At 40.4% G+C, this 26637-nt stretch overlaps 1 protein-coding gene across 2 annotated transcripts in view; it reads left to right on the forward strand.

Annotated features, from left to right (window-relative positions):
• The first annotated feature begins 32 nt into the window (after positions 1 to 32).
• RSF1 (remodeling and spacing factor 1) overlaps positions 33 to 26637 on the forward strand; it is a 65753-nt gene continuing 39148 nt past the window's right edge. Inside the window, exons 1-2 of one of the 2 annotated variants that reach the window (XM_054847409.1) lie at positions 33 to 344; positions 22806 to 22897. In XM_054847409.1, coding sequence (XP_054703384.1) covers positions 146 to 344; positions 22806 to 22897 — 291 coding nt within the window. In that variant the 5' untranslated portion in view covers positions 33 to 145. The remainder of the gene's footprint in view (positions 345 to 22805; positions 22898 to 26637) is intronic. The other variant, XM_054847502.1, reaches the window with a different exon arrangement.

Genomic DNA, 26637 nt, shown 5'->3' on the forward strand with positions numbered 1-26637 from the left:
TCGCCTTGCGCCGTTTTAGCTGCCGCCCCCCTCCCCTCCCCGTCCCGCCGTTGCATTGTGGGATAGTGGCGGCGCGGCTCGGCAGCGCCCCCTCCCTCTCTCCCCCCGCCCCCTCCCCAGCTCCTTCTCCATCCTCAGGTCCAAGATGGCGGCGGCGGCGGCTCCTCCGGCTCCATCTCCGCCTCCCCCTCCTCCGGCAGGCCCGTGCTGCCCGGGTTCGTGGCCTAACTTCGCCGTCGTCTGCTCCTTCCTCGAACGCTACGGGGCATTGCTGGACCTGCCCGAGCTGCCCTTCCCCGAGCTGGAGCGCGTCCTGCAGCCGCCGCAGGAGCCCGGAGACCAGGGTGAGCGGCCCGGATACCTCCCCCCCACACACACACTACCCCCGTACAGTCGGCTGAGGGGGGCCACGGGGCGAGGGGTGGAGGGGGGGCCGGGGCTATTCCCCCCCCGCCTCCTCCCGGCCCCGGGGGTGGAGCGCGCTGAGGGAGAGGAGGGGCCTGGGATTCCCGGAGCGGAGCTCCGAGGGAGGGGGGGGTGCCCTCTCCCCCCCCCCCGCCCCCCTCAGCACAGCCCTTCTTTTTTTTGAGGGGGAGCAGCTGTTTGTGTGTGTGTGTGTGTGTGTGTGAGCTGCCTCCCCCGCACTGGAGCATGGGAGGGAGGTGGGGGACCTCCCCGTCCTCCCCCCTCTCAGTGCCGACTGTGACCCCCCCCCCCGCCTTCTCCCCCCTCCCCCCGCCCCGCTTCTCTGGGTTCGCTCCCGAGCTCCGTGCGAGTGAGACTCCTGCAGGAAGGGGGATAAGCTGAAATAACTATTTTTGTTCAGCTTGGCGCTGACAGTGGGTCTTTTCCATCTCCTCCCCTCCCCCCAGCTTGGGGGTCGCTTCGCTGCCCCCCGCCCCCTCCCTGTATGTGTCCGTTTTTACTTCTCCTCTGAAACAACAAGGACACACACCCCCACCAGGCGATGTCCTGATCGTTTCACCCCTGCTCCTTTCCTCTCTGTATATGGGGTGAGGAATGGGGCGGGGGGGGGGGCACAGAGAAGCCCTGATTTCCCCCCCCTGCTGCTGTTGCAGGCCATCTCCTCCCCACAAACAGCCAGCCATTGTGTGCCATCTCCATCCCTCTCTCCTCCTCCTTCTCGTCCCCTCTTGTAGTTGGGGGGGGAGAAGGGGGGGAAATAAGCTTGCTGCTTGCTACTTCCCCACCGCCACCTGAGCTGTACGAGGTGGAGGGATGGCTTATGCACTCCACTGTTTTCTTTCAAGCTGCTCCTCCTCTCCTCTCTCTCCAGTAGCAGATTTGGTTGCCAGACTCTCTGATTCCTGCTCCGTGCAATGGATGTGGGAGGGCCCGGGCCAAGAGAGCAGCCTGGGGAGGGCTGTGTGGAGGCGGCTGTAGGAATATAGAGGGGAAGGTGCTTGTTGCTCTTGGTCTCTTGTCTCTATTATTGGTTTGGTTGTTGCCTCTGCGCTCTTGCCACATAGGGAGACCGTGGAGCTCACAGCGCATGCTCGGCAAGGCCCCATAGAAACTTCCTGCTGCTGGAGAAGCTCAGCTCAGGGCTGCTTTTGGTCCAACAGCTCCTGCTTTTCCCACAAAATACACTCTCTCTCACCTCCTTTCCCCACCAAACCCACCCTGTCTATGGGGGGCGTTGATTAAATCGGCACGTAGGTACTTCCTCGTATAAAGGAAGTTGCTTATTGCAAAGTGCAGCTGTCCTATCTGTGAGTTCAAGACAGCCACGGCTGAAATATAATGAGATAAGATTAATGGACTGTCTCCTCATGTTGTCCGCTGCCTAATCAATATGAAAAAGACAGGTGAGATCCGCTAACTTCTAAAAACAGGGTTAACTTTCTGGAAAATGGGTATTTGTATTCAGTTCCCCAGCACTCTGGTACTTCTTATGTTATATAAAGGACTTGTTAGAAGAAGCATTGTTTTGTTAAACTGTTGCAAAACTTATTCATAAAAACCACCAACACATTGAAAAGTTTGAATTTTTAATGAGAATTTTCCTTTTAAATTGATGTCTGTAAAGAAAACTAATGCTTTTACTGTGTGACACAACGTAAGTGGGTGTGTAAGAGTAATTTTCTTGTGTGAACTGCAGAATAAATTAAAATCAAAAGGATGAGATCGTGACCTGTGCTTTAAGTATATGCATTTGATAAAAAAAAAAATCCTGATAACTTTAATTGTATGGCCGGGGGGATAGGTTATAATAGGACAATAATTACTGCATAACCCTTTTCTAAAAAGCTGTCAGATTGCTTGCGTTATGAAGTTTGCATTATGTGTTGATTTGATACTTGCCAAATTTTTAAACCTTTCTCTGTATTGCTTGTCCTGTTTGGCAGGGGACAGATTATTCTCACTCCCCCAAATGGGAGCAGTTTTAGCTTCTGAAAATGTAATCTCTAAAATACTTGGGTTTTTTTTTTGCTTGTGTCTGGTGTAGATGATGTATTGCTTGCATTTTCTCATCTCTGAGAAAGAAAGTGTGGAGGTGTGAAAAACAAACTTGGGTGATTATTGACACTTTGTGTGATAACTTGTGTGATAACTTATGTGACAGGGGTTTTCTTTTTCTTTGATACAACCAACTCGTTGGGCTTGGTTTGTGGTGCCGGTAGCTGTTATCTGGCATATTTTATGCTTTTGGAAAAATGGTTGCAGTGACTAGATTTCTCTACATGATTTTTACTTCAAATAGTCCCCGAAGTGGTGGTTTTAAGGGTACAAGTCATAGAGATGTTAAACATTGATTGAAAACTGAAGTGGTCCTTTTTTTTCCTGAACATCTGGTATTTACCAAGTATATGTGATTTTCCTTGGATTGCAAAAGGGATTTTGATTTCAGTTATATACAGTTAGTTTCACTTTTGATACCAGCATTGCTTGACAGTGTGTTTGCATTGACAGTAACACATAGCAAAATCTAAGCAAATAGCTACAAAACTCAAAAGTGGTTTTTTTCTGAACTACTTAGAAACTGGACCAAGTTTTAAATCTCAACTGCCAGGTAACAGCTATTTGGAACTCCTCTCCGTATTCATTTTGCAATCAAGGAAAGAAATCAATAGTTTGGGGGTTTTGTTGATTACCTTTAACATTGTTTTGATGCTCAGCAGTTTCAAAAGTGTTTTGAGTTTGTTTTTTGTTTGTTTTTCTTTTTTTAAACATGGCCTATATTTTCTTATCTGAAGAGTGACTCTTGGAAGATGCCGGTAGAAATTCTTGTCTTTATATCAGGAGCCTCAAGGAGAAGTAGGAGCTCAAGTTTGAATGTTGTTCAGTAGTTGTATAACAGTCATATTTTATTTCCTGTTAATAATTTGAACAAAGAACTTGTTCATTATTAAGGAAACAAGGTATAACCTTCGCTTACAGGAAGGGATGCTGCATGGATGCTGAGCAGATGTTGACAGCTAGGAAGCATCAAATATTTCTTAGAGGTAATTTAGATTTTTCTTAATGCTCGGACAGCACTTGAACTTTGCCAGATTACCTCTCCTACATGAGAATTTTGAGACAAATAGTAACTACAGCAGTGCTCGGGTATGAATAGTTTTTCTTGGTAGTCTGACTAGTCTAGATATCAAATTAACCTGTATTAGTAGCAGGTCAGATGTTTTAACTGTGCGTACACAGGTATGGTCTTATCTTAAAATGCGCAAAGCAATTTAAAAAGTTCTTTGGGATTTGATAGGTAATGTAAATTGTGCTTGAGTAAGAAAGTAAGAATGCGTGGTGTTGATTTTGCACATCGCTGTTGAATGGTGGGATAAATTGGTAGTCGTGGAAATAGCCTGCTTCTTAAGAAGGCTGTACAACAAAATAGCTTAACTTTTCCTGCTGGTGGTTCATTTCAAGGTTTCAACTATTCAAATGAAGTAATGAGACCTGTGATTATCTGGTGAATATTTTATTTTATGAAAAAATAATTATCTTTCCTTTGAGAACGGTTATCCTTGCTTTATGTGCAATGTTGTGACTTGGGTTGCAATTACAACCATCTTCTTTAGAAAGAATGAAGTTGAGTGTCTATCAAGTATCATCATCAAGTAAGATGACAGTGTTAACTCACAAAATTTGTTACCTGATATGCCTCAAAAAGTAAATTGTTTCTTGTAGGATTTATTAAAAAGACAATCAAATATATGATTTTAACTGGAATTTCTGAGGGCAGGGAGATGTCAATACCCCCATATTACTGTACTTTTAGATGCAAAACTAAGGCAACAATACAGATCATCCTACAGTGTGCCTGCAGTACCTTATCTCTTTTGCCTCTGCTTGCTTCCAGAGGCAAAACTGCCCAAACAAATCATCAGAGGAAACCCGTACTTGTTCTCCTTGTTCTAACAAATATACGCTGTCTCTTTTAGTAAGAGTTTTACTTGCTACAGAAGAGCAGTTGCAAATTTAAATATTAAATGTATGTGAAAGAGGGGAGCAAGAACTATATCTGTATTTAGGGCTGTGTTTAAGGAACCATGATATCAAATCACCTCCTCCTTTGTGTCGGTAAATAGCTTGAGAATCGGTATAAATGTTAATTAAGCACTTGGTCTCTTGTGAATGAAAATATTAGTAGAATGTTAACTTGCACAACAGAGATCTAATTTTACACATGACTACGCAAAACGCTTGCCGGTTTGCCAGGTTCCCCAGTGTGTGAATGGGAGAACCTCTCCCGGAGGTGAATGGCATCTTCCAATGTGTGTTAGGCTGTGTTAGCTCATCAATTTTTGCAGGCTTTTCTTAGCAGTATGGGGTTTGATTTGTTCTTGATTGAAATGGTAACAAGTATGCATGCTTTGCAGATTCTTTCAGCAGAATAGCGAACTTGCATCAAAAGCTTGCCGGTATTGATCATGCTAAAGGTCTTGAAAACAGCAAGTGTGTTTTGGTGTGTGGATTTCCATTCTGAGGCACTCTTCTGTATTCTTACTGCAGCTCAAACTTCTTTATCTCCTTTGACTCTTTAACAATCATCCTGACAGATTGACCCAGCCTAGAACCTTGTCGCTTAATCACAGCATGAATGTTTTGCGTTTATTTGGAGTTTGATAATAAAAACACTTTTATGTTGGCTCAGGTTTAAGAGGTGTAAAGACAGACATGACGAGATGCAGATGCCTGGTAGTAGGCCTGTTTTTGCAAATCTTTTCTCCCCCCTTTCTGTCTTTGTAACAAGAACTGAGGTTAGCGGCAGGTAGATTGTAGAAAATCTGTGCAAGCCATTTATAGTTTCTCTATTTTTTTTCAGTACAAAATACCTGATACTACATTGTAGAACTGAAAAACCCCATATAGTCTTTGGAGCTACCATGCTTTAAAGCAGTATGTTATCTTCTACAAGCTACTCTATTTTTTTTTTCTCAATCTTCTGAACATGAAACATCTTTTATGTTTTCAAATGAATTTGGATGCTGAAGTCATTTGTTTCAGTGGGTTATGTCAGGTTTTTTTATTATCATTCCAATACCTCTGGAAAGCTTTTCAGCGTTAAGCTTAAGGGTTCTTACCATTCTCTGAAGAAATTAACAATTAACGTTGACTTAAAGTGCTGTTGAATATTTGTATGGGAGAAATACCTGAACCTTTGTAGCTGTTTAATATAGCAAGCAAAAGCCAACTATGCCTACAACAAGGAGTTTGACAGACTTCAAGCTCAAGATTAGGTATGTTCTTAATAAAGGGGGTAGTGAAGCAGAGTGTTCTGTTAATCTGATTGATTTTCTTTGTCTTTAAGGTTTGATATCAAGCAAGTTTATGTACTGTTGATCAGAAGTTACGGTGTTTGATGTGACTTCTAGGTAAAGTCACGATATGTTGCAGTAACCTGTAATATCCACAGTAGATTGGTTAGTATTAAAAGTAGGAGATAAATGTGATACAGAAATACTGTCAAATGCTATTTCACTTAAAGTTTAATAATTGAAACTTTGAGATTTATTAACTGGTTTCAATGCAGAAAGATTAATTCATGTGGTGACCTTTCATGTAAATGAACAAGCTTTGACATCTAATGTTGGTACCGTCTGTAATGCTGGATGGGTGGAGTTTATTCACACACTGTATAATGCTGAATCTTCTTCATTAAACACATTAAATGTGCAGATATATTGATATTACAAGCTTGCTTGTGCCATAAAGCTGTATCGGCTAGTCAGAGGGTAACACTTTTCATCTGCTCTGCAGTAAGTGTTCATGTCTTATCACACTCTTTTCTGTATGAGTAAGAAATTTAACTGCTGTTCTGAATCAGTCAGGTAGTTGTCACCTGCCTGCAGACTGAACTTGGTTGTGTATATGTGGAGTGTAAGTAGATCATTGCTTTCCTGCTGCTGCTAGGGACTGAACCAAAACATTTGTGTCAAGGCTATTAATCTACCTGTTAGTAAAATGCAGTATTTTTAACTTAGCAACAAACTATTGGACAATAAAAATGTATCAAGTAAACTTTAGAACATTGTGTATTACTTCTGTCCTTGTTTCATTTTTGGATATGATGGAAGTTCTACACCACAAATGTTTCTGGCTGTCAAATTAACTGATTTTTTGAAGGTAGATTCCAGTGGCTTGGAGCTGAAATTCTCAAAGAGCATAACAGGGTTAAATTCTGGGAAAGTGACAGGGCTAATCATTTTGGTACTGACCTCATGGCAAATAAGTGTCTAATGCAGAATAAACTTTTGTCCACATGTCAGTCACTTTAGATGAATATGTCTTTAAGGTCATGCCTTATCCGCATGTGTTCTTCAGTTATTCATTTAAGTAGTGAATTAAGTTTACCTGGGAATTAATTATCTCATAACAGAGTATAGATACATGTCCTTGTTTTAACTATTCCCATTTCGATAGTTTTTCTGTGGCAAGACTTCGTATCTTTACATGCGTTGAGCTGGCATGTCAGCTCACCTGCTGGGAATGCCAGTTTTAACTAGACTCCACATCATCTTATGATCCTACATAGAAAACAGGAAAACACTGTACTTCTGGGGAGACAAGCAGTTTGATTTCTTACCAGTAACACTGCCCATCTGAAACCGATGACAAAATGCCATGTGGAATGGAAAAAAGGAACTCGGGATGCTGCTCTCCAGGCACAGATGAGCTGTGGCAGGACATCCAAGGCCCCCTTGCCAAAGCTCAGCCCTTCTAGGGCTTATGCAGGTTCTGTTGGACCCTGTGCCTCCATCAAGGAGGAGCAGTGCGCTTTTGGTAGGCAGCTTTGTTGAATTCCAGCACACTTTGTATGGTACAGAACTGGAGGAAGAACTTCTGACATTACTTCCAAGTCACAGTCTTAAGGCTTATTTCAGGACAAGTGTGTAAGATCTGGGAATGCTCATGGAAATTTTTCTGGCCAGTGCAAGATAACGTTTACTGCAAGAGGCCCCATGTGCTGTATTGTGGTATATCTGTATCAGAGAACTTCATAAACGTCAAAGTGAGTTGTGTGTGACACCATCATCACATGTAAGCTGGAAGTTATGTTTTGTCCAGCAATCCATCAGCTCTGTACCTTGTCCTTAGCCAACTTTGGAGCTCTGCAGAAGCTGTAAGAGTTTCTCAGAATACTCTCCCTGCATCCAAGTTTGTTGCTCAGGGGCTTCCTGACCTTTCTACACCTTCCGTGAATGCAACTTTTTTTCTCACGCTTGGGATTGCTTCAAGCTAGTATCATCTAGTGTAAGAAGAGTTAGCAGATACGTGAAATTATTAGTGCCCCCTGCCTGGTACACACGCTTCTGAGTCCGTCCCAAAGCTGACATTTAGACTAGCTTGTTTATGGCCTGTACTAAACTGAGAAGCTCATGGGAACTTCTGGAAAACTCGTAATGTTGTTGATATGAAGATTAAAACAGAATAACTTTGTGGTGTTTCTGCGCTCTTCAGTAGCTGATAGACTTCATTCCTTGGACAGAAACCTGGTAGATTTGGGGATGAAAGAGAACCTGCTTAGTGACTTGGTAGTATTGTCCTACTGGAGGGAGAAGACACTGACAGAAAGGATGATGAATAAATATCCTGCTAAAGAATATTGTGGCTGTGTGCTCACTGCTGCCTCAAAGCCAGTTGTCTTGCAGTTCTTTGAAAGAGTCTATTTTAACATCAGAATGTCTCTTTGGGCCATACAACACTCAGCAGTACAGCTGCGTACAGGTTTATGGCAGTTAGAGTTGGTGGAGATACTGAGGACTTCGTGTGTATCTGCCATAGTTGAGACAAGCGTCCTCTGGTATCTTTACAAGACAACCTTGGCTGTGCCCCTCTGGGAGGAAATGCGGGTGTGTGGCAGGTGACAGAGCTGAAGCTGCATTCCAGGAGTATCTCCTGATGCAGCCAGTCTGCACCGGGACTGCACTGTGCACTGCAGAGACCACCCATCCCATGGCGGGGAAGCTACCAGCCTGCCTGGGCTGTGGCAGGCTCTCTTCATCCTTCCCTACTTGGGCACCGGGGCTGGGGTGGCTTTGGCTGTGGAGTTCAATAAAATCATCTGGTTGGTTCCAAATGTTAAAATCCTTGAGAAATAATAAAACTCATACAAAGGTGTGTATATTTTTTTGTTTCCTCCAGTCTTGCAGTAAGAGCATAGTCTGTTCCAGGTGTGGAATAGCAAGGTCTGTGGCTGTTCATAACACTAAGATGATCTTTCCACCCTATTTCATTATCTTTTCTCATCTCTCCCCTTTTCCCCAAATCAAGGAACTCTCCTTTGCTTCAGTTGTTCTACAAAGCTCGACAAGCATTTTAGCATTAACAAGTATTTCTTAGTAGCCTCTAGCATTTGTCAGTCTCTCACACATGCAGTTTGCTGTCAGCCTGATACAGTTATTTCTCTTCCCTGAGAGCCAAACAAAGCTCTTAAAGCTCAAGCGGCAGAGAATTTCTCAGAACTACAGTAGAAATTGTGACCCTGTTGATGTCTGTAATGGTCTGGGGAAAACAAACAATTTTTCAAAGTGGGGGAAGGCCTATTTCTGAAGAGCCCTGTGGTTCAGCAGCTGTGCTTTAGTATTAGGGTTTTTTTTTTCCATTATGATAATTTAGATCTTGTTGTACCTTGGAAGAAAGTGCTGCTTACCCTTGAACTTGATTGATATTTGAAGAATAGGCTTGACTGATATTTGAAGAATGGATAACAAAGTTGTACCTCACCAGTCCCAGCCTTGCAAATCCCCTTTTCCAAGAAAATGGTGGTTACCAGCATGAAGCTCTGCAGCTTTTTTTGATTGTCTTAAGCTATATGGTTTTTCTGTCCTAATGGTCAGTTCCAGTTGGCAAAGTCTTGAACCAGTAGCATGCTGAATGAAGTTGTTTGTTTAAGTTTGTGTGTGAGTAATCGCTTGATTTCCCACTCCGTGTCCCTCTGGTACTGCCCTGGCTATTTTCCAACTCATCTACAGCTATCTAGTAGAACAAGTGCCAGGGCACGTTCATTGCCTTTTAGTATTAATGACTACCAGGATTATAATGGTTTCCTCCTGAGAACAAGCTGTGATGGTTCACAAAAGCCATATTAATTAGTGAATGATAGAAGTGTGGAAATTTTAGTTTGATCCCAGAGCCTGCGGCGTGGCATTCTTGTAGTTATCAACAGTACATTGCAAGAAAGCATCCAAGGTGGAGAGCTGTGTAGCAGGATGCTGCTCTATTGGGCATCTGCCCAGAAAGTTTCACCTTTATTTGAAAAAACAACCAAAAAATCCACCCCCAAAAAACAGTATTGCTTGGAGGTGGTAGTTGAAAGGGAACTAGCTTAAGCTGGCCTAAAGTAGCCAGGTGAATGCCCTGCTTTGCAAAAGATGCTTCCAGTAAGTGACAAAACTATCCCTTGAAATGCATATTTAAGCTTAGACAAATTCTGTAGCAGACAGTATTAGCTGACCTCCAAAATAACACGTTAGCAATCTGTATGAGGGTTAAGAAAGGTTAGCAGAAGATAAGAAAAATTGATAGGATAACAAGGGAGCTTTTGGAAGACCTAACCTTTATAAGAAGGGAGACCAGAAGGACCAGTCATGTCAAGGAATAAAAACACTGACTATGTCCTAGATGCAGCATGCTTGCAAAGCTAGTAGAGCTCTCAGAATGCTTGTTTGTCTGATAGACGGGAGTAGGATGGTGAAGATAAGCATAAGGTTTTTAAGCCAAGTAGAAATTGTTTGAAAGGTGGAAATCTATCCGTGGTGAAGTCCAAGAGGAGAACATACTCATAGCTAGCAGTAGAAAGAAGGAACCTAAAAAGTCCAAGGTGGATTTGGAGAGCATAGGGACGGAGAAGTGTCTTTGTAAAAAGAAGAGGAAAAAAATCTAGGAAACATAGGTGTCTAAAATCATCAGCTACAATACAAGGATTAAAATGAGTACATTGCTGAGAACTTAAGTAGCTGCTTTGCACAAGGTGTCATTATTAGGCTAATTTGTGATATCTTTATTCTTTATGCTGCCTTTCTGGCAATAAAGATGAAATATGATAAAACTGATGTGTTAGGAAATCTTGTACTGGAGCATGCTAATGATGTGAAAGCATACTGAGTTGCCAGGCTTAGATACTCATTCAGCTTTCTGAAAAAGTTAGAAATAACAGCTGGTAAAAATGTACAAACTCGTATTAGAGAACAGAAGTGGAAAACAGAGTGGCTAGCACATTTTGAAAGAGCCTAACAAAGATTTAGGGAATCAAAAGCAAGGAGCTTTTACATCTGGTTTTGATAAACTTTATGAAATTGTAATTTCATAGTTCTGATAGTTGCATTAGTTATTCTCCAAAGAAAAATATTCTGATGCTTTCATTTGAAAGCATGGATAGGTCTTTTGAAGCATGGATAGATGGATTGTGCTTGACAGATAGTTCCAGATAGATGCAAAGTCTTTGAAGGAGGTCACTGATTAAAGTGGTTGACTTGTGTTCCACAGCAACCTTACCTGATATGATCAAAATTATAGCTCCCATGCCCAGCCCTTTATTTGACGTTATTCTTTGTGGCAGGAGGCATCAGGTGAGCCATGGAGTATGTTTTTTAGCCATTGCAGTCTACAGCCCAACATGTTAATGGTCTGTGTTTATGCTGTTGATTTTAAGTTAGGATTAGCTGAGGAGTGGATTTGCTTTCTGTTGATCCCTGATAAACTTCCCTGATGGGCAGAGGGTTAGAGGAACATTGAGGAATGCATCACTCAACCATTCCAGCTAAGTCAATCACTGAATGTGAGTGAGCATCCAAAGTGGGCATCGGTTGAGAGGGAAAGCATCGTTGTAAACCTTAAACTGATTAACCAACAGGAAATTGGTTAGAAAAAGAGATATTTTTTTTTGTCACTGTGGTATAAATAAAGTAGAATTCCTAATTTATATTAATTTTTTTATAGCAGGGGCAATTGATCTTATTTGCCAAGAAAACAGGAAGGAGATGAGTTGTTTTAAAAATGACCAAGGTGAAAGATGGTTGATCTGGACTAAAAAGAAACACTGCTGTGGATAAAATACTATTGTGAATTGACAACAAAACTGCAAATGAAACAGACTTAAAAGTATGAGGAGAAGATGTTTATGATTAATACATCGCAGAATATTTAAAATTAGCTGATAGCTCAACAAAATATTCTAGGTGGCATTATGATAGGTCAGAGGAAAGCACCCCTGTTAACATGGAGCTGGAGTTTAGAATTAACAAAATACCAGATAGCACCAGAAGCACAAATGGGCTGAGAATCATACGTAAAACTTGAGGGATATTTTAATTTGGGTATGCGTATCTACCTCTCATTTTGTAAATTGCTTGCTTGCCTTCATCTTGATTTTAGTGCTCAGCTGTGGTGGCTCCATCTTGAAAGCTAATGCAGACAGATACCAGTAGCCTGAGGAGGACTGTGTGAAAGTTTCTGCAAAGAAAAAAGTTTTAAAAAAGGGTATTGTTAACTTCAGAGGAGATTTTTAAAAGTATACAAAGCAAGGCTCCTAGAGATTTGTGTTCATTTTAGATTGTAAAACCAGGAAAAATATGTATTGAATGAAATTTAAAAGTAATTCAGATTTAAATACCTTTCACATGTTCCGTAATTACAATTGATTGCTGGAAATTATTACTGAGGCCAAAGCTCAAAAAGATTTAGACACTAATGAATATTGAGTAGTAGTGAAAATACTTAAAAAATAAAACTAAGAACATGAAGTTTCCTGCTTCTAAGTTAGCCAGGGTCTAACTAAAAAGAGGATTTAGAGATAACCTAGGGGCAGGTAATTTCTTGTGTGCTGTGGGTTTTCGTTACCCATGTTCTGAAACAGCAGATGGTGATCACTGTCAAACCGAGCGCTGGATTACACACATTATGGCTCATGATTTTCTTTTCCAAATGCTATGCATAAATACATTGTCTACTGCCAACATTTGTTCTCCTTTCTTTCTACCTGTTTTGTGCTGTACAGGAGGGGAAGGATCTTCTGATGTAACAAGTTTTATGTTTTTCAGATACTGTTGCATTTTTGGTGGAAATATTCAGGTGCACGTTATATTGTGGCACTTACCTTCTGCCGGCAAGGTGAGCTGCCAGGCTCTTCCCTGTTCCTGATAGCATCTACACATGATTGTTTAGGTTGGAGGGTTTGTACCTCAAGCATGAGATTTGAGTGATGGCAACGTGCAAATTGCAGCTAGAAACTCATCCTCCCTTCAGGCTATTACACTCATTTTTCTTTCTAGCTCAGATTCAAAGTTGTGTAAAAGGTGGCTGGCGGCAACCAAGCCCGAATTACGGAGAGGTAACAGCAAACTGGTCTGTGGCTTTGAGTCTGCCTAGACAGATGGGAGATAACGTCGACCCCAAAGCTAACAGTCTTGGCTACCCCTGCGAAGCTGCAGCAGCCCCAAAGTTATAACCGTTTCTTGCAATTAAAAGAATTACATTAACAGGGGTAGATATTTTAATAGTGTTAACAGGTCAAAACATGAGTTTGCTCATAGAAGTTTTTACTTGAGTTGAGTGTTTCAAGGAATGAAACTTGTGTGAATCCTCGCTTTGCATGAGATTCAATTATTGACTCACATGAGGACGTAAGTGGTTTGCTTTTTCTTTAAGTCTAAATAAGTCTTTATTTTAGACCTAAGCTTAAGACACTTGCTCAAAAAACACACCATGTTTTGATGTGCTACTACACTTTGTCAGGCAGACTTGGACGATTTTGCTTCAATTTCTAGTCTCACTTGCTCCCTGGATTTCTTAAGAAATAATGGAGAAAAACTGTGCTGTGAAACCATTTAAAAGAAGCCTCAAATTCTGTGCTATTTGGATTAAACTTGTAAAATTTTATTCATCTGTAGAATGACTTTCATCCAGCTGACTGCTGCCTTTCACAGGACTCTTCATCAGCCGCTAGAAACGTTGCTCTCTTATAGACTGTTTTGCCCAAGTCTCTTTCTGGATATCTGGTATTTCTTGAAAATATTTTAAATTTTGATTTGCATTGCTGATAAATGAATAAACTGATATTACCTTAGAGCAGAACAAATGTGCAGTCACTTATTTCCAGCTGATGGGGAAGTGTGTTCTGCATTGTAGAATGACTTGCGTTGGCTTCACCTTCAAAGTTTGTTTGTGCTGCTCCTTAGAGAAGGCTCCTGCTCACGTAATGCTGCTGTTTGTAAAATACCGAATGCTTATTGAGTAGTACTCAACTTTTTCCTATGGAAATTAGTCACTGCTGAATGTTTTTCAAAATATAAAATGTACATCTTTGTAGGGGGGTTTACATTCTTGCGCTTCTTTAGGGTCAAGTAAATTAAACATTTTTTTTTATTATTGGGAAACTTAAGTTTGCAAGACTGATTTTTCAAGAAAAGGCGTCTGCGATATTTGACAGTTAGAGAGAAACTGCCAAGAAACATTCACCTGTTGATATAATTCAGTAAAGTTGTTGCGTAAATGAAAGGTGAAATGGTGAATCCCAGAGTATAAATGAGACTTATTTGAAGTGCGGGTTGGATCACCAGGGAGTAGAGAAAAAACACACTATTTTTAAAATTGAACCCAAAAAAGGGCAGAATTATCTTTATAGTAGATCTCATCTGATACATGACAAAGAATAAATTTTTCTGGTTTGTTTGGTGTGTTGTTTTCCCCTGAAGACTGAGGAATGATAACCTCTAACCTTGGTAATGAAACTTGTTTTAGAAAAGTGATTTTTATTCAGTCTGCTCTAAATTTTTTACTATTGCCTTTTTATTCAAGTGAGAGATGTGGGAGAAAGTGATTTAATAGTATAATCAACATCCTTCTTCTGTAAATGCTGAAGAAAACTCTCAGACAATACCTGAGAAATTTAGCAAAATTGACACCAGAGTGGTGGTTCTAGTGACTAAACAAAGTAAGGAATTGAAAAGCATTTAAATTTGTGCTTGCTTTCACATAATGACCTAAAAAAGGACTTGCATTCAACTTAACCTCTAACAGAACACATTAAAAGAAGCATGTTACGTTTTTATGTGAGTGAAGCTAGATTAAGCTGAAGCCGCCTTAACTACTGATGTATGCAATTTATGTTCGTGTGTTTAATCATGATTTTCACTTATTTCACTGCACTGAGGATACTTTAATTTAGTTTAATCTAGCAGGATATGTGCTCTTTCTCTTGAAGTTGAATGCCACCATGCTTCGAGAATTGATTTTTGTCTTCCAGAAATGTCTGTGCATGAATAAACCTTATGAACTAAGGTCATATCTCCAATGGTAATTCTGTGTCTAAAGAGGAGCATAAGAGCTTAGGTAATGGTTTAAGAACGAGGTGTACCCCCCAGTACCTGGTAACTCTCCTGTGTTCCCAAGATGTTACATACCTTGGTTTTCACTGGAAAAAACTTGCCAGGCACTGTACGACAGAATTAATCTTGCCAAAGGTATTTAGCAGAGCTCAGATGTTTACTTTAGGGTGAGCTGACTCTTCCTAAAAGTGTCTTTGTCTCCATGGGCTATAAATGGATTATATGAAACTAGCTCAGGTGTAAATATCTACATTTGCTTAGATGAATCCTACTGCTGTGCTGCTGCCCTTTCCAAGATTTTAGTGGCAAAATACCTAAAAAATTCTGGGAGCAGGGAGTAGGGACTAAAACTCAGGCTCTGTTTTCACAGGAATTAGATTCACGCTTCCTTTTCTTCTCCTTTCTTTGGGCCCTTGAATCGTGCCTTTCTTTTCTAGCTGCTTGCTTTGCGACTGGAGTGGGAGTTGTGATTTTGAACCTTCTGAGAGTGAACGAAGGCATTGAATTCAATTTTATCGTTTCCTGCGTGGCTGTGTAACTACTTAGTGTTAAATCAAAAAGTAAATGTTGTCATCCCAACTTTTTTTGCTTACATCCTTTCCAGTAAGTGTGAACATCCATTACTGTAATGGCCAGCAGATGCCTCAGTCCACACTAAGATCTGGATGTAAATCCTCATTTTGCTACTGATCTTTCCGGAGAGGGGTTACGTTTCCAAATACATGCCTTGTTAGCATTTCCTGTTGTAGAGTTGAAGAATCTCATCTGATCCACCCGCTTTTTTTTTTTTTTTTTACTGGGGCAAAACCAATGGCCTAACAAGGGCAAAACAGAGCACGTTACATCTTCTTACGTCTCTGAGGTATGGGTAAGCGTGTTCTGCAACATGCTCCGCAGGCTGGCTCCCAGTGCCCAGGGCACGCTGATGCCATCACTGCAGCTCTTCCCTGCCGGGGTCCTCTTCTTCCAGTGAAAAAACCCCAAGCTACTAAAATCTGTCTGAAGTAGATTTATCCCAGTGTATCGCAAAGTCATGGGGGTGCATACTTGCACCGAGGAGCTGTGAAGCACTCCAGAGTCCAATAGTAAAGTGTAATCTTTGTGATTACCTTTCACCTTTATCACACCCGCTCTTTATTTGAGAATTACAATGACACAGTTCAGTGCTAAGGAAAGAAATGAGGAGGATTTTCGGCTTATAGTCTAAAAGTCTTGGTTATATTGGAGACTGAGATGCCTCAGCAGGCAAGAGAATCCCGGAGTTATCTGAGAAGATCTGATTTCCTGATTTTTACTAGCCAGAATGAAAGATACTTGTGCTGCCGTGTCTTTGCTTTTACAGGCTGCAGTCCCAGCAGTTTCAGAAAGTCCGGTGCTTGCCTACGTGCGAATTAAAGATCAGCAAGTCAAGTTCTTTTGGTTTTAAATAGTTGAAATGCATGGTGTGGTCACTGCAAGTGATTTAACTGCAAGCAGTGGCAATCTGTTACAATTTCACATGTTTTCAGTACCTGCTTTTCAGTGCACTCTCCACGTTGCTGCCACAGCCTGATTTTTCTCACTTGTGTTCACATGTCCAGAGTTTGTGGACTGGAACCCATTTTTTTTATTCAGTACGTTTTTTGAGGCAGTAAGCAGGGCTTTTATTTGCTGTCTTTCCTTTCCTGGGCTATTTCCAGTGTCTAAAATAGATCCTGTGCTATTTTTTTCCTGCATTGTTTTCAAAGTAATTTTCCTTTTTTTCTTTTTCTACCTTCTTTTTCATTGCACAATACAGCATGCTTTTCTTCTGAAATTTTATGCTTTATTCTAACATCAGTCTTGTTTTTGCTAACCTCTCTGCTGTTGCTTAATATATTAGCTTAAAAAACCCCTGACATTGCTAGGAACTTCATAGCCAGAGTATGAAACAGAGAGGACTTGTCATTTAGGTGAGAAATTAAACCATTTTCTAACTGCTGCAGCTGAACTTTGCTTAGATGGGTATGGTCTTTAACTCCAGCTTCAAGAGTTACACAGATGACAGTGCCTGTGATTTTTTTAATCTCGGTTTCAGGTTTAGTGAGAAGGTGACTGAAGGTGTGGTGGGCATTAGAGAGCACAAGCATAATCAGATTGATTTGTGGGCAATGGGAGAGGGTAGAATAAAAAAGAAATGGGAGGGAAGGGTGCTTAATAACAAATTGAACAAATAGGTGATAAATTCTAAATATTTGAAAATAATCTCTTAGCTAAAATTAGAGCTGAATTTTAAGGTCACATCCCATTTGCAGCGAGGACCAATGCAGTGAAGTCAGTATACAACTCTGATAGGAAGGTCTGTTGGGTTGGTGGCACAACTTATTGAAAGAACTGGAGGTGGAAAAGGCTTTTCAGTCCCAGTTCAAAGCAACGTCCACCTGTGTCACAATTTATTCACAAGCAGCAGTGAAAGAGGTGATGTGCTGGGATCCTTGCGTGGGGATGGGGTTTATCAGCAAAGTAATCTTAGCTTTGCTGAATAAGTCTGAATAGTCCGGGCAAGCAGAGAGTCTTCTAACAGGTATTTGTACAGAGAAGAGATATCCAGATACTCGGATATTTGTATGAAAATGATCTAGCTGCTGAGCATCCAGATTTCAAAGTACTTTGCTGGGACAACAATGTCATTTAAATGTGAGCATGGTTTGTTTGTTTTTACAAACAAAGCCTGCCAAAAATCTTTCTAGGAACAGGATATAAAATGCTACTTGGTGACTTGTTCTTTCTGTTTTGATCTTTGGTTTAATTACAGCATGTTTGATTGCTCTGTTCATTCACTTAGGAGGCAGAGCAGGTACATTTTTTTCCCCTTTCCTGTGTGTCTTTTTTTTATGGGCATGCAGCTTGGTAGCATGATACTACTCATCCAGTGACTCAACTAGAAAATAAGATCTTTAGATTGTCCTTTGGAACAGGAGCCTACTGCTTTTTCATGTTGGGAAACACTGTAGAGGTCAAATGCTTATATTTATTATTTCTTTTTATGCCAAGCTTGCTGCATGAATATGGGGCTCATTATCATCACAGTGGTTTGTCAGAGGTTCACAGTAACTTCTTGCCTGGTTCATATTAGAGGTTTTGTCCTTCTGTTTATTTACCATGGCAAGTTCATACCAAGGCTATCATTTTTCTCTGCGATCTACAAACTTCTTAGTAACGTATCCCAACTATAGGGATCTCCCATTTTCCTTATACTAAGAGTTGAGGTAAGAAACAAGTTAGATAGTTCCTAGAGAAGAATATTTATGTTATCATAAACCAGTGCTGGTGCTGAAGGAGATACTATGCCCTTTCATTAAACAGCTGGCAAAACACTTTGGAAAAGAAACAGATGAGGAACTTCTCTTTGGTTGAAACTAATCTAGAAGCCAAGGTGTTTGTGCCTCAGGTTGCTCATGGGACTTCAGACTTGCACACAAAAATGGAGGAGAATATTAAAGATGTTAGAAATGTGGTCACTCGTCTACTGGGTACTCTTGTGCCTTTCTTAAGGGGTGCAACCAACTGGTTTTAAGCAAATTGATGTGTAAGGGCGTGTCTGTGAAAGGAATTAAGTGCATGGCGGGCTTAGTGGTAAATTGCCCATGTAGTAAATCCTCACCGGTGTCCATGTGGATGCTTTTGCCTTTGTGTGTGCCTCTAGTATGGCTTCCTCCAGTACTGGCACTGGAGAGAGCTGAAGGTGGTGGAAGTGATCTTGTATTTGCTTCCCTATTCTTTGTGCAGGGTGCCAGTAGCTAGTACACATCAATTTTGTACAGGTTACTGTGAGCTAGCTTCTCCTAGTAGAAAAGAAGGGGAGGTGGGAGGTTATTAATGATCCCATCGATCTTGACTGTCCACCTGCTTAGCGTGGTTTTATTTGATGGTGAAATCGTAGCGTGCAGAGGTCATTTTGGTCAAGGTAGAAAGATGACCAGCAAACTGTTAACAGAGCTATTTGCCCTGTATATCGCTTTTTTCTTCCACTTGCCAAAACAAGTTAGCATGGAAAAATGTTTTACTAGTGTAACTGGGAAGACCTGTTTGTGTTCGTAAAGCATGAAAACTGCCAGCAGCCTTTGCATCCCAAAAAGTTACTTCTTGTTCCCTTCTCCCTAAGTCCTCACAGCATCAGGGGTTCGATGTGCTTTTCCCTTGTCCCTGGTGGAAGAGAGACATTGGCTTTGCAATCCACATCAGTACCAGGGACTCTGCGTACACTGTGGTTCTGATCTTCCCCTCCATGTCCAGTGCTCCAGATCTGATACAAAACTTATTCATTTGTAATCATTTTCAGAATTAACAGGTGCCCCCTGTCCTCCCTCCAGAGCCAGGGCTTTGTCTGTCTTTGTACATTTTCTGTTTCCCTCCTTTATTTCACTTTTGTTTAGGTGAGTGTTTAGCTTTGAATATATTTATTTTGGCAGGGAAGGTAAGTAGAGGTGAAATGTGGTTATGGTTCTATGGGAAGGTGTCAGTGGTACTCACAACCAGGTCTTTAATCAAGGGTTGTGCAGGTGTGTGAAAGTTACAGCTTTTCTAACCAAATGATGGGGTTTCCATGTGTTCGTACTTTTTCTCTTCTGTCTCAGTTTTCTGTCTTTCCTAAATTTATGAGAGATGTGTGACTGATGTATGGGACGTTCCCTGAAATGCTGGAGTAGATGGAATGGTGTTCAAAGGATGTTGTGCAAGGCCCAGACAACAGCTTGCCCTCCAGGAAAGTGCAGGACTTAACAAATTGGCTAAACTCCACCAGAAGCCCTATAATTGTATATACACTGACTCGTTCTTTCTGATTCATGGCTTCTTCCTATGAAAAGTCTGTATTTTTGAATATCTAGCAGATGGTACCATGGTTTAATTATACTTGATTCTTTGAAACAGTTTTTCTTTTAAAATAGCACTGTTACAATTTTTATTAGCCCTGTGCATGAAGTCCTGGCATTTTCTCTGCCACTTAAGTGTATTCTATCAAGATTTTAGAGAGCTGCTATATTCCTTTCCAGAGAAATCAAAGTTTTATAAAAGTTTAAGAATATAATTCATATTTACTTTTTTTTGCATATGTTCCATCACACTTTTTTGGCCAAAATCTTACAAAGAAAGGTTATTATGCAAGAAAGATGGTAAGTATTGTTCCTTCCCTTATGTGAAACTTTTAAAAAATGCAAAGCATTATTAGGTTGTCATCCGAGTTCCCGAAATGAGTGGTGCAGGTCCCACTTGAATGGAGATGATGCTTTACAAAGGAGATGATAGTCTGCTTTTTTATTTAAAAAAAAAAAAAAACCAAACAACAACACAAACCAAAATTAATTACATCTCATCTTTGTTATCTTTGGTATGTTACAAGTAGGATTCGAAGAGTGTTGTAAACATGATCCTTATTGATGTCCCACTTCAACAAACTCTTGTCAAGAATTATCTCTATATTCTGAACAGAAGTAAGTTAATTTAAAGTTATGCAGGTTCAATGAATTTCTGAGATGACAGAAACATTAGTCTCACTTACTCATGCACTTCTACTCCTTGCCAAATAAGCGTTCTGGGAAAAGATGGATTTTCTACTGCTCTTCAGCCTTCCTACCACCCTTCCCTGAGCTGCTCTTTCTGGGCAAGTCAGGTGTACACTGCTGCATGTGATCCATATGTTATTTACAGTCACTTTGGTTTCAATACAGAGTTTGTTTCTCAGTCCTGTAGGCTTCTGCCCCTGGTTGGTCAGGCTGCACTTCACACACTCCCTAGTTTCTGCCTGCAAACTGGACATCAATTTTCTTCTCCGAAACTCCCACCTCGTTCCTTAGAACAAGGAGGATAGTGCGCGATTCCTCTAAGCACTTACTAGGGAACTGGCAAAAAGCCAGCCTAGAGATCCGGTTGTTAATATCGTTGTGATACATGAAAAAGATCTTGAAAGGGTAATAAATAAATGGAGAATGAATTTGAAATGTTTTGTGAAGTTTATTTGTGAAAATAACTACATCGATACATCGTCAAGATCCTAGAAATGCAAGAGCTGAAATGGTGGAATCTCAGAAAAGAAGGGAGGTTTCTGTAGGTACTAACACAAATTGCAGTAATGCTGACCAAGGATGTGCAAAATTGCTTTCCCGTTTTTGAGTTTTTAACATTCTCCTTTTGTTCTAAGACTAACACTCTAGCAAAGATTTTTGTGGTGACTGGGGATTTGATTATTCAAAACAAATCAGCCATGCTTCTTTAAACCAGGATTCCAATCAGTATGTACCCATTAAGAAGAGATCTGATTAAAAACAAACAAACAAAAAAAGATGCAGAACAAAAGCTTTGATCCAGCAAGATTTTGAATCCTCTGGCTCGGTTCCATGTCACACAAACACAGGCTGAGGTTTAATTGTACGAGTTGACTTTGATAGAATTGCTCATGTGTATAAAGTGCTTTGTGCTTAACTTTGTTAGTGCCAAGTGCTCAGCACCTATCAGGGTTCAGACCTTTGATCTTGTTCCTTTTAAAATATGTGATAATTTAAAATTATGAAACACATCAATTTTCAGGAAAACCAAGGAGATGTGTTAGATTTTTTTCAATATGCAGTGGTAATTGAAACTATGAATGGGATAAAAGAGGATAAGTCAGGGCTAGTTTTAGAGTTGCTTACAAATAATTTACATTGGAAGGACATCTCTTTTTGGGTGCCAGGCTCGTACTTCATGTATTTATTGAAGAAGTGAGTTTGTGTATTAAATTTCTGGTTGCGAACCAGCAGAGATAATCTAATACAAGCATTTTCATGAAACTGATATTTTACCTACTTGCTGTGTTCACCTGAAAATAGAGGTGTTTGATTGAAAGACAAATATCAGTTAGGTGAAATCAAGTTAAATATTGAAAAAAAAATCACACAGATACTAAGATGTTTTGTAAAGAAATTACATCTCAGTAATATCTAGTTTAGAACGAACACATTTGGTGTCCCAGCTCTTTATCCTGTGTCAGGTAATACTGCTGCACCAGCAGAAAATCTGCAATCATAAATTATGATCATAAACATTCTTGGGTTTTAAACTTTTAAAGCGTGTGTGCATAGAGTAATGAAAGTGCTTTCAGAAAATAAAATTGTATGGAAAGAGTCTAGAACTTAAAATATTTGAAAAGTTCATTTCTTTAAGTTTTTCTCAACAAATGACAAATAAGAATGCCCATACCGCTAGGTGTGTATAGTTGCATTAATAATTACCAGGTACATATTTTTAAAAAGCTATACTACTCTCTAGCTTATAAAATTGATGTTCTGCAAATTTACCACTTGGTGGTGCCAAATTGATTTATAAATCACCTATGTGAGCTAAGACAAGATGTTGAAGTTGTATCTGAGGAGCGTATGCTAAGAGATAAGTAAAATTTGATTGGAAAACTTTGATTCTGCGATCTCACTGGTGCAGCTGTACTCAGCAGCAGTTCTGGCCTCCATCCCTCAAGCCCCAGACCTTGAGTCCATCCCTCTTTGTCTCTGCAGTACAAAAGAGAGTAAGTATGTAGTAAAGCTACATCTGTGAGGACAAAGTTTCTGGAACGTTTCTCCTGTACCACGCACACGCTAAAAAAAAAGATTGGGTTCAGCGATGTTCCATGCGTGGTGCAGAAGGTTGCTTTGGGGTTTGTGGAGGCAGCTGCAGGTGTGTTGCTCACAGTAGTATTTTTGTAGGTGTTTGACTGGAGTAGTTCCTGTCCAGTTGTTGTTTTAATGCTGCCAAAATTTTTGCATATTTATCACTGAGGTCTTTTTCTTTGAGTTTAAGGCAGCTCAGTGATCATCTAAACAAAAAGACCCATGCAATTAAATTAACCTTCCTCCATGTGTCAGTTGTGGGGCTGGTCTTCAGCAGACTTTAAGTTACCATGTTTTATTAAATTTTCTCAGTTTGTCACAGTATTTCAGTGTTATCGGTGTTTAGCATTGAACTATATTTGCACCAGTCTTCATAACTTCTTTTTTTTTTTTTTTGTCTCTCTCTCTCTCAATACTGCAGTTCCAAAAGAATTGGTGGAGCTTCACTTGAAACTGATGAGAAAGATTGGGAAGTCTGTCACAGCAGACAGATGGGAAAAATATTTGATCAAGGTACAATATGCGCGTTGTGTTATTCTGCAATGCTGGAATATGGTTACGATGAGCTGTTGCGTCAGAAATCCCCAGTATGATTTATAGTGAGCCTTGGGCTGTGTTGTGGCCAGCATTGATGTGTGTGCCCAGGCTTTAGTTGCATAAGAGCCCAGCTTAACTTTCAGTCTGCTTAGGCTTGTTTAAAAAAAAAATCTCTGAAAACAGACAATATCTTCTGCATGTGAAAGAGTGTGCACCTTCATACCTGTTAGTAAAATACTTTGTTGGGAATTAAGACCCTAAATAAAGATGGAGATTTATTAGCCTGCAAATGGGCTAAATTGAGCAGAGAGATTTACACAGTAACAATTAATTTGTTATCAGTTGTCTGGATACGATTTAATTATTGTGATTTGGTTGGTATTCGTACAGGGACTAACTCTTCAGAGTTCTTGTTGCATGTGTTCATAATAAATGAAAATTTTGCAGTGATTTATATCTGCACGCTCAGAATGACATAGCTAAAATGAAAATGTAGCTATGCATCAGTAAAAATACAGCATCCCATTGTCTTACATAATTCTATATTGGTATTTTAATTGGTATTTTTAATTTTAATTGTGGCTATGCCATTGTTGGCACTTTACCTGCAAACAGTTTTCAGTTTAAATAATTTACAGTGCTTCAGAAAATAAAAATATACAGATATTAAAAATTAATAGGTTACCATTTCCCCTCTGGAGATGTTCCATGTGCCTTCTAATTCACCAAAACGTAGTCTTGGAATTGTCTGTACAGCCATGATCACATCCTACTTAGAAATACAGCATTATGGTAACAGCAATGATACAAATAATGGCACTTGGCAAATCTAGTTGCAGTTTGCTCCCTTAAGTGCTATCTATAAGGTTTAGAGAGACAGGGATTTGTCTGGAGGTTTGTATTCTTAAGATGATGATGTTTTTAGGACTGGGAGTATGTCAGGAAATAACCTGCTGAAGGGCCTTAGGTTAAATCTAACCTCTTAACCAGTTGTAAAGTATTTATGATGATACTTTCAAATAATAATGTAATAATTTATATAACTTTCGTATACTTTGTCTATTACCGAGTACTGTGGTTACTGAATTGTGTTGAATTCCTTAATTAAAGCCACTGCAGCAAGCTGAGAAAACCCAGCTCTGACTGGTGAACTTATGTACCCCACTGAAGCCACTCACCACTTGTGTGGTAAGCAGAAAGCAGAGGGAGATAAACAAGTTTATGAGGGACTAGTTTGGAAAAATCTTCCTTCCGCAGGCATTGAAAGGATGGGAAAGTGGTAAGGAAGCCTTCCCGCATAGTCCTGTTAAGACCAAGTAAGCAGTAAGAAATTCTGTTTCATTTAACAGTTTCCAGAGCTAACTTGAAGCTTATTCTAGCCAGTGGTTCAAAGGAACCTTGAAGAACAAAGGAATTTGAATTTAACTAATTAGAAAGGTATGCTAATATTGTCCCCGTTTCAAAGATGTATAATTAATTTAGAAAAACAACGGAGTGTTGGGAGATGCCACAAAAGCCAGGAAAAACTGAAAAGATGTGGAACCGTTGAAAGCGTTCTTCCTAGATGCCTGCAGTATTGTTTGACGTATTATTGACATACTCGAAGAGGCAATGCTGACCTGTTTTTCCTTTGTTAGAAACTACTAATGTGTTGCTTTGATAAAACAGGGTTTGATACATTCTAGATGTGACCATTTTCTTTAAGTGGAGGACATTCAGATTTACATGTTCTTAATATTTATGTATGTACATATTATTAATATGTTTTGTTTATATACCAACTGTTCATAAGATACACTTTATTTGACTGCTGTGCTCATAAAAAGCATCATAAAAAATTGTCTCTAAGCTGTGGCTGGTATTTTGACAGATTCATATATTTGGGGATAGGAAGTGAACGTGGCAGTTGAGAGTTCTTTCCCTTCCCTCTTCTGATGGTGAACCACCCACGTTGGCTCACCAGCGTACACACTAGTCCTATTTGGAGGAAAATGACTGTAGGGCTCCAGGAATCTGAGTTTTCCCCTCTGTGCAAGGAATGCATCTGGTCATGTATGACTGAGGTAAAGAAATGGCTTGTCCTAAACATTTCAACAACTAAAAGGAACTGTCCATCTTAGCTTGAGTTAATTCAGACTGCACTGTCTCCTGGCAAAACGCTTTACTTGACTCCTGTCAAATATACTTTGCATTTTTATACAGATAAGATTTCTCTGGACTGGTCCGTCTTGAACCTTCAGCGCTGAAATCGGCACATTCTGAACACACTGTGTTTTCTGCCCCACTTGTTAGAGTTCAGGTGTCTGTAGTCCACCCAAGCAGACTTCTCTGCTGTGTCTTTCACCTTCCTGTTCCCGTTGTTTGAAGTGAACATTTGGAGCATGGTAATAGTATGCGTCAGATGCCATTGTAGCTGCTTTGGAAATATTTGAGATAGATCCGTTTCGGCATCTCTTGTGGAGGGTGGGAAGGTGCTGACCACTCCTTAGCACACAGAAGTCAGCTGCTCCCGCAGGCAGCAGGTTTTTGATCAGCGTGAAACGTCCCCCGTATAAAGGCATAGAGTAACATTTCAGCAGAGCCTGAATCAATGAGATCTGTAGTTCAGGGTTGTGACAGTACTTGTCAGGAGAAAGCGCGATCATCTGGTTTTTAATTGTCAAAACGTAGTCATTTCAGTTTGAGCAGATACTTCATCAGCTCTGATGTCTCTGAGCTTTTGCTTTGACAATCATACACTTCCGTAGCACACAAAACTTCTCATTATTGCTTTCATACTTAATGAGTAAGTAACGAACAGCGACTGGCACATGCCCTTAGTGAGGGTTTGATATACAGTTTCCCAGCATTCTTCACGTTACACTGTTGAAAATGAGAGAGAAAGCAGAGTAACCTCATTTTGTGAGCGAGGAGCAATTGTCTCTCACTGTGAGCTTTGGCTTTGCGTCGAAGAAGTGCCCGTATCGCATTCCTTACCCTTGGTGCAGAAAAAACTGCTGTCCAGCCAGAGTCATTGTGACCAGAGAGCACTCTCTTCACCATTCTCTGAAGGCTGTAGTTTAAAGTCAGAGTATGATTTCTGGTGTGGCTGAGCCAATCTAATTGCAGGCTTACCCTTGGGTCACTCAAGAACTAGGGATAGCAGAAGGTAGGTATAGCATGGCCTCAGGGACAGAGGAGCAGTAGTGGCAACGTCTCTTGGTTGTAGCTCACATGGAGTTTTACAACACAAATCAGCTGATCTGTCCTTCTGGTGGGTGAAAGTCAGGGTTATTTTTGCTGCTGTTGCCAGAGAAAGCTGCTTTCAGATGTGATTTATAAGTTTTTTAAGTAGCTTAGTGACTGTATCTTGTGTTTAATAATAATTTGGTGATTGGGAGACTGCACTCTTTTGCTTGAGTCCCTTCAGCAGAGCTTTGCTTCCTTGCGGATTGAAGGGCAGCAGCGCCTTGTGTGTTAATTTGGGCAGTGGGAATTCAATGCCGGGCACTTCCAACTAATCTCAACTGGAGATGCAGCTGTGATTAGCTTTCGCCTCCTCCTAATGGGTATTTCCACTAGAACAGCCTCACTGCTGGGAGATCCCACTGTGTGTCCTCAATTGATAACCAGCTCTGCTCTGTTCGTGAGGGATGTCCTAAGCGTGTCTGAGCTGTTTAGGGGAAGAGGGAGTTCCTTCTCCACCGTTATTATTGGAGCTCCTGCTTATTGAATCT

The sequence above is a fragment of the Grus americana genome, chromosome 1 (assembly GCF_028858705.1).
Source record: "Grus americana isolate bGruAme1 chromosome 1, bGruAme1.mat, whole genome shotgun sequence".
Classification (NCBI taxonomy): Eukaryota; Metazoa; Chordata; class Aves; order Gruiformes; family Gruidae; genus Grus; species Grus americana.